Source organism: Myotis lucifugus, unplaced genomic scaffold (genome assembly GCF_000147115.1).
Source record: "Myotis lucifugus unplaced genomic scaffold, Myoluc2.0 scaffold_1515, whole genome shotgun sequence".
Taxonomy (NCBI): domain Eukaryota; kingdom Metazoa; phylum Chordata; class Mammalia; order Chiroptera; family Vespertilionidae; genus Myotis; species Myotis lucifugus.
The window spans coordinates 74,102-82,742 of record NW_005872563.1 but is presented as its reverse complement, the minus strand read 5'-3'; the positions used below and the strand labels follow the sequence as shown (position 1 = coordinate 82,742).

The window sequence follows — 8,641 nt, the reverse complement described above, 5'->3', positions numbered from 1 at the left end:
ACTCTCACACCCTCACACGCCTGTATCACAAACGGATCACAATGCCTTCTCCCATTCCCCATCCCAGATCGCTTTGTCTTTCTTTCCCTCTCCATCACTATTCGCTGAGTGAGCTCCTACTGTGTGCCAGGTGCTGTAATGGTGGTTTATCAACATCATTCCTACTACCCACAACCATACTCGACAGATGTTCCCACTTCGCAGCTGGAGAAAGACTACCACTCAGGGTCAGGCAGCGGCAGGACGGCGTGGCCCGAGCCACACACAGTGGAGACAAATCAGATCGTCTCTGGAAGTCCCTTTATGGGAAGAAGGATCCACATCAGGTACTTTCCACGTCACAATGCTCGCGATGCGCAGGTGTAAGGGGAATGTACTTGCGTGTGAAAGTGACTAGTCTTCAGGTCTCTGAACAGCACAGCAGCCTCTCTAAAAACAAACCTCATTTCTACAGGGAACTTTTCAGCGCTGATAGCTGAAAACAAACTATTCCCACGTTTGTATTAACAAAATCACAAGAAAGTTATAAAAATATTTTATTCAAATAAGGAAAATAATTATACATACTTAGAAATCATTAAAAGTTCATATGTTAAACATGCTGAAAACCCAATGATTTACATATAATGGTAAAATCCAAAGAGGAATGCATAGAATACGTTTGGTTGGTCCTCTCACTAGCGAAGGCATTACACAGTGAGGTCCACAGTCACCGCTACCGGGTTAAAGGCACATGGACACGTCCGTCACCGCATAAGTGAAGAGTGAGCAATCCACCTACAACACTGGGAGCAACGCACATCTACAATGAAACTTCATTTAAACTTTCACACCAATACTTTCTCCATGATTCAAACAGATTCACACTGCAACTTAGTTATTTCTATTTTGAAGAGAATACTCCTATTCTGAATCTGAAAAATCATCTGAGTTTAAGAATATGCAAATAAATATAATTTATTCTCATTTCAACCACAGATCAGTGAAGGTACAATTTTTGCTAGAACACCACTCACTTCAGGATGCAGAAACACTGTAGCTTTTCCCCCTTTGGAACGCTGCCAGCCAGCTGGATGTTTAATGGTTCAGTTTGCATGCCCTTGAACCTGAAAGAAAGCCAGCATTTATGTCCCACATGAGACAACGGGTACTACGCTGTGGCTGTAGTGTGAGGAAGCAGTTCAATCTACAAGGCTCTTCATGACCATTGATACTCATGTCAGAAGGGAGTTAAAAGCTTCCTAACATGTGCAAAAACTCAAAACCGGACAAAGATTTAACACCATTTCAAAGGGAGAAGCAGGGGACATGGTCAGACGAGGTGACACTTGTCAACAGGATAAAGGGCGCACTCTAAGAGTCCCGGGGGCCCCCACAGCAATGTGGAGGGGACTCTGCACATCAGTGTGCTGTGGTCAGATTCTGCTCATCAGCGTGGCCGAGGTCATGGATGTGCTGGCACAGTGTGTGTGGGACTCTGCACATCAGTGTGCTGTGGTCAGATTCTGCTCATCAGCGTGGCCGTGGTCATGGATGTGCTGGCACAGTGTGTGGGGGGACTGACTCTGCTCATCAGCATGGCTGTGGTCATGGATGTGCTGGCACAGTGTGTGTGGGACTCTGCTCATCAGCGTGGCTGTGGTCATGGATGTGCTGGCACAGTGTGTGTAGGACTCTGCTCATCAGCGTGGCCATGGTCATGGACGTGCTGGCACAGTGTGTGGGGGGACTGACTCTGCACATCAGCGTGGCTGTGGTCATGGATGTGCTGGCAACATCAGGCTATGTACCTTCCTGTCCTAGTTACACTGACTTTCCTCTAAAACTCCAGAGGGAGAATATGCTGCTATTCGCGGACATGTCCATTTTCATTAGCACCCCGATAACTTTGACCTCTCTGAGCCTAATTTTCATCCTGTAAACTCATGTGTGAAGTCAACTTCCTCCCAGTTCTGATACAAGCGAAGGGAAGGTAGAGACCACCTGTCTTTTTCACCATGTCCCTAGCACTGAGTGAGTCCTTTGAACACACACGTGTTTAATAAATGTGCTGTCTGACACTCAGCAAGCAGACCCCACCGTGTGGAGCCACAGGTCCACGGAGGGGCAGGGGTCTATGGGGAGGCAGAAATCCCATACATAACACGAAGGGAAAAGTTGGTGTGCCATCCATCAGATTTTTATGAGGCAGCCAGAACAGTCAGAAAATGGCAGTTTTTCCCCCCAATTGGGTAAAATTGTTCATTTCCCCCAAATTCCCATTCCTTAAGAACAATCTAACCCAGTGGTCGGCAAACTCATTAGTCAACAGAGCTAAATATCAACAGTACAACGATTGAAATTTCTTAAATTTTTTAAACTTAAACTATATAGGTAGGTACATTGTTATTAACTTAATTAGGGTACTCCTAAGGCTTAGGAAGAGCCACACTCAAGGGGCCAAAGAGCCGCATGTGGCTCGAGAGCCGCAGTTTGCCGACCACGGATCTAATCCATAGTCACTTGTATGTAAGTTGACTTCAATGAAGACTGGTCCCAGGTGTGAGCGTGTTTTTACTGGAAGGTGCAAGTACTGTCTCCCTGAGCCCTTTGGAGGATGGGGGGCCCTCTCGAGTCAGAACTACATTATACACAAGGGCAGGCTCTCCCTCCTTCCATCTGAGCTCAGCGGGAAACAGCTCCGGTGTGAACACAAATGCACCAAATCACAGGGAGTCACCTCAAACTGTCGTGAAAGATGTTTTCCAAATGAGGTCAGTAAGAGCACGGCCATTCCAGAGAGCTTACCTGCAGGAATCACCCGAGGAGTGAGATGAACATCACAAGGCCCATGAACTGGGTAAACAGCAGCAGCGGAGTGAAAAACGACCACACGGGCCATAACGCGATGTTGAAGCTGAAAGGAAAAGACCACAGGCTGACAACCAGCTACCATCTACACACGCATATTCTGCTGTAGAGTCTGCAGGTAGAGAACTGGTATTACTCAGTTTGGGCAAGTTCATTCAGCCAACAACATTATGTGTATTTTTTTTTTCTCTCAAAGATGTGATCTAACAAATACTGGAACTATCACAATCTCTTCAACAAGTACTTGGACTAGAGTCACAGGTCTTCTCATGCAGGCCGGCTTGGCTTAAGGGAACTTAAGTGATTAAAGTTGGGGTCTGCAATGGGACATGAACAAGAATGGCCGTAGTCTGCTCTCAGCCTCCCACACTATCAAACCATTATGGTAAAAAGATGGTTAAAAGCACTTTTCTGTTAGAAACAGAATGAAAAAAGCAACCATTTATAACTTGCTATTAAATTTTCCACTGAGAAAAACACTATTCCTATCACTAAGGTAAGAGTAAAACACTTTAAGTGCAAATGACTTTTGTGAACTGAATTCATAAGAGCAGAAGGTAAATGGGAAGAACTATAGTCAAGTAAATGCTTCAGACAGTTATTGACTTTAAAATGTAACATTTTAGTAAGTAGAACTTTAAAAGAGCTATAATTATACTGTCCTGAAAAATTAAATAACATTTCTGGGGGTGACAGTAGCCTTGTAAGAAAATGTAACACAGCTGTCTACCTACATTACTGAAGGGCTAATAAGAGCCACATCATAACGTAATATGTTAAATACCCTTGACCTTCAACTACAGAAAATAAATCATTTAAAAAAAGATTTAAACTGAGTGTGTACAAAAGCAGGTGGTTTTCCCAAATCATAATTGATTTAACATCAAGAAAGGAACAAACTAAAGAGCTACATCCACGAAACAGCATTTCATCGTGACACTGAGCCATGTAGACGGCCCTCTTGCTTATATCCATTGGCCTGTGGTAAAGCCGGTTTCTTTATGTTGTTTCTCTTAACGTCACAGACCCTAACGACGATATTAAGTGAGGACTCACTGTACATAGAGAGTAATTTTTCTCCCTGATAGGCAGAATCATGGGATTTATTTCTTTTGTATTTACTGTATTTAACAGATATTTCTTCAGTGAGCAAGTGTACTTTTGTAAACATTAATAAAATCACTTTTTTTCACTGAGTGCCTATTAACTTATGAAGAAAGACACTGACTGAGGTATTTTTATAAGAGCAAAAGAATAAAAACAACTAACCACAGGGAGTTGGTTAAATACATCATTAATGTCCATGTAGTGATAACTACGTAACTATTAGAAATAGTGAGGTACATCTACATATAGAAGAATTCCATACTATACGGTTCATTTAAAAAAAAAAAGAGCTCTAGCTGGCTTGGCTCAGTGGATAGAGCATCGGCCTATGGACTGAAGGGTCGCGGGTTCGATTCCAGTCAAGGGCATATGCCTGGGTTGCGGGCTCAATCCCCAGTAGGGGGTGTGCAGGAGGCAGCTGATCAATGATTCTCTCTCATCACTGATGTTTCTCTCTCTCCCTCTCCCATCCTCTCTGAAATCAATAAAAATATATTTTTAAAAAAATAAAAAGAAATTAAACAAAAAAAGAACAATCTCGTTGTAAAAGTGTGGCATTATTTACTGAAATTGGAGGCATGCACACCCTATGAGCCAACAATTTCACTTGTAGAGATAACTCCTCCACATTAAGTCGGGTTTCTTGGAATGCTGAAAATCAATGTGGAAGATGGTTAGTTCACACTGGGCTGTGGGTTCAATCCCCAGTCCCGGTCGGGGTGTATGTGGGAGGCAACCGATTAATGTGTCTCTCTCACATATACATCCAACAGAAATGTGCACATATTCTCAAGAGACATACACTAGAATGTTCTTGATAGCCTCAATAATAACACCACCAAACTGGAAACAATCCAAATGCTATCAATAGTAGAAAAAGAAACGGATTCAGCTACAGGCTGGACTGCCCGACAGCAATGAACAACTGCTACCCACAACAATGCGGATGAATCATACGTGTAAACAGCAAACATCAAAGAATAGATGCTACGAGTCCATTTCTATAAAGTTAAAAAAAAAAAAAAAAGACAGACAGAGTACTTACAAGGTGCACGAGAGCAATCAGCATACAGGTCAGGACAGTGTTTACTTGGGGCAGTGACTACGGGGAAGTGGGAAGGGATTTCGAGGTATTGGCTCGATTCTCCCCAGACCTGGAGCGGTTCACACCAATGCTCATTTCATGATGACTCATTCAGCTGTACAGTTCTGTTTTTTCCACTTTCTGTATGTATTATACTTCATAGAAAATGACTTAAAAAGCAAATTGCAGAATACAGATAGTACGTCACCATCTGTGTTTTAAATAGTGAAATACATACGTAAAGGACGATATTACTGAAAAGGAAACTGGAGACTAGAAATGACAGGGAGACTATTTTCCCCAATATTCCTTTTTTTTCCTTTGACATTCGTGCCATGCACATCAGTACCTGACCAACATTTCATTTCTATCAGTATTTCAAAGTTAACTTACCAAATCCCTGCCACGATAAAAGCAGCAGTTGTGATGGGGATCAGGGCTGGATACTTGACATCATAATCTTCAATCCCACGATACCACTCCAGATAGAGAATGCAGTAGAATGCAATGGACACGCTGACAAGCAACAAGGCGCCGCCAGAGAGAAACCAACTGTAAGACAAAAATGTCATCAGATTGACAGCTCTTAGCACATCAGCAGAAATCTTACAAGTTTTCACCGGTTGCCTAAACATCTGTTTCTACAAGAATATCAACTGGAAGAGGAACACAGAGGGACCCACAATCACTGGATTCCAGATTTCAGAAAGTCCAATCTACGGGGAGATGAGTGAGAAAGGACGAGCCTGAGACCCACGAGAGGATGAAAAAGTAAGCCTCTCAATACAGGCATGCATGTGTGCGCTCATAAACAGCCCACCCGAAACAGAACCCTGGTTATGGCTATGCATTTTCCTCAAGAACATAGGAGAGAGAGCAGCTTTCCTTTTGTTTCTGAAGTTGTGAGTGTGTCAGGTTTCTTGAAATGCTGAAAATCAATGTGCAAGATGGTTAATTCACACTGGGTTATAGGTTCGATCCCTGGTCCTGGTTGGGGGTGTGTGTGGGAGGCAACCGATCAATGTATCTCTCACATCAATGTTTCTCTCTTTCTCTCTCCCACTCCATCCACTCCCTCTAAAATAAATCAATGGAAAAAATGTCCTCGGGTGAGGATTAACAACAAAAATTTCAACTAACAAAATAAAACACAAAAAATAAGACAAGGGTGTTTAACTTATGAACCAGGAAAGTTTTCTTTTTTTTTTTTATTACTCTTTCTTTTCCTTTATTAAGGTATTACATATGTGTCCTTATTCCCCCCTTGCCCTCCCCCTCATTCATGCCCTCACCCCCCTGGTGTCTGTGTCCATTGGTTAGGCCTATATGCATGCATACAAGTCCTTTGGTTGATCTCTTCCATTTACCGCCACCCTCCCCTACCTTCCCTCTGAGGTTTGATAGTCTGATCGATGCTTCTCTGTCTCTGGATCTGTTTTTGTTCATCAGTTTATGTTGTTCATTATATTCCACAAATGAGTGCGATCATGTGATATTCAGGGAAGTTTTCTTACCTACTAGTGTGAAAGTTTTCTCTAATAGTTTTAAAGAAATCCACATAATAGGTCACAACAATGGATGCCAATATCCAGAATCCAGAATGGACATTAAGTCTTGGAAGAGGTTTTTGCTTTTTCTCAACAGGTGCAGAGGCTCCTGCAAATAAGGGAGATTTCAACTTATTAAATTACCATAAAGTGCACGGGGAAAAATCAACCTCTCTTAAGCCAAACAAAACAATATCCTAGAGCTTTTTGCGAACCAGAAATCTTTCCCACCATAGCACGAATTTCTTCTGTAAAAACCACCAAAATGGGCTTATATTGCAGAAATAATTACTAGGAGCCCACTATAAAACATGAGCAAGAGAGTCAACTTTTCTCCTTTAAATGGATTCTGAAATCAAATCTACATATTCCATCTTTCAGAAAGAATGACCACTTCTAGCAGTGTAGGAATTTTAATATTATGCCTCATATTTCATCTAAGAAAGTCATTAGTCCTATTAAGGAAAATGCCGCAGGCACATGTTAGAGCACAAAACAGCTGCCATTTTCCAAAAATACTACTTATCACTATTTAATGATTTTAAGTGAACACAACCTTTTAAGGCGGCTCAAAAGTGGAACGGACCGTAACGGGCTTGGCTCAGTGGATAGCCTCGGCCTGCAGACTGAAGGGTCCCTGGTTCGATTCCGGTCAAGGGCATGTACCTTGGTTGCGGGCACATCCCCAGTAGGAGGTATGCTGATCGATGTTTCTAACTCTCTATCCCTCTCCCTTCCTCTCTGTAAAAATCAATAATATATATATATTTTTTTAAAAAGTGGAACGGGCGCAGTACTGTAGACAGGTGGGGACGAGTCCACATGTCTTCCAGCCGGGACTCCATCTCACAGAACAGGCGGCTGGGGTTGGATCCGACGAGTTATTTCCAACAAGTCCCCCCTCTCCGCCTCCTCTCCGTTCACGGGAGAGCCACCGGGGTGCACACCCGAGGTCCTCACCCCTTAGGATTCCTGAGCAGCTTGTTCCCAATACAAAGACCCTCAAAACTGAGACGCCAGCACGCACGCCTGGGCACGATGTCTTCTGTGTTTCTCTTTAAAACGTAACACATGCAAGCGGTTTGCGTAATGCAGGCCAAAAGCCCGAACGTGCAAGCCATCTCTCCCAGAAGCAGCCGTCAGTGTCACCTCCCGGCGGCTTCCCTCCTCCCGCGTCGCCAGGAAATGCGCCCGCACGGCCTCCCGCTCGCCGGTGCCGGAGACGGAGCTCGTACCCCACCCGCTGCCCTGCGCCTCCCGGCGAACACCACCCGCACGGCCCGCAGTCGGCCTGGTGTCTGACCGGCTCCCGCGGCGGACCACCGGGTGCTGTGGCCAGCGACGCCGAGATGAGACAAACCCCCGCACCCATTCCCCGCGGGCCTACGGGGTACGCCTGGCCGATCCCTAAAAACAGAGCCGGGGGGCGTTCCGAATGGGGGCTACCAAGCCGGGGTCAGACCAGCCTTCGGGGACTCCTGGAGCGCAGCCTGGGTGCAGACGCGCAGGGCTGCGGGGTGTTAAGGGTCCTTAGGGCACTAACCACCCGACGTGCAAACGACAGGTGAACCCTGAGATCAGAAGCCGGGCCCTCCCGACGGGGCGGGCTGCGGGAGGCCGCAAGGCCGGCGGTGTCCGGGCGCCTGGCCCGGGGCCTCGGCGCGGCTCGGAGCGCCCGGGGGAGCGCCTACCCGGCCCGGCGCAGCCTCTGCCGGCCAGCGAGGCCTCGGCGTCGGGCGAGAACAGGTACCGCCGCCGGAGCTGCTCCCGGGCCCGCGCGGCGTCCATCTTGGCGCCTCCAGGAAGCGCGGCGGAAGTGACGTTGCCCCGTGGGTACTTCTGGCCTCGACTTCCGGGCGGAGGGGTCGGCTTCTGGGAGTCGGTGGGTCCAGTTTTGTCTTTGAGGTTTAATAGTCGGAGGAACTAGGGCGGGACTGGTTCGCGATCTTCGCGCTCATACCCGCCAATGATTTAATTTCAAATGCGGGTCCTCTCAGACCGGAAGTGCCCATTTTCCTCGAGGGATGAGCTGTGTGCCGAGTCAGCTGGCGGG

General features: G+C 45.9%; 1 protein-coding gene across 3 annotated transcripts; it reads right to left on the bottom strand.

The window, feature by feature from the left end:
• Positions 1–519: 519 nt before the first annotated feature.
• LOC102420125 (transmembrane protein 128) lies at positions 520–8,488 on the bottom strand. 3 transcript variants are annotated; one of them, XM_023748538.1, is made up of 6 exons: positions 8,280–8,482; positions 6,556–6,697; positions 5,435–5,593; positions 2,788–2,896; positions 1,017–1,106; positions 520–785 (listed from the first exon to the last, which is right to left on the bottom strand). In XM_023748538.1, the coding sequence occupies exons 1-4, from the start codon at positions 8,374–8,376 to the stop codon at positions 2,797–2,799; spliced, it is 498 nt and encodes a 165-aa protein (XP_023604306.1). In that variant the 5' UTR covers positions 8,377–8,482; the 3' UTR covers positions 520–785; positions 1,017–1,106; positions 2,788–2,796. The 3 variants fall into 3 exon arrangements, with proteins under 3 accessions (XP_023604306.1, XP_014305380.1, XP_014305381.1); XM_014449894.2 differs by lacking the exon at positions 1,017–1,106 and having other exon boundaries at positions 8,280–8,488; XM_014449895.2 differs by lacking the exons at positions 520–785; positions 1,017–1,106; positions 2,788–2,896 and adding an exon at positions 5,041–5,211 and having other exon boundaries at positions 8,280–8,424.
• Between the last annotated feature and the right edge of the window lie 153 nt (positions 8,489–8,641).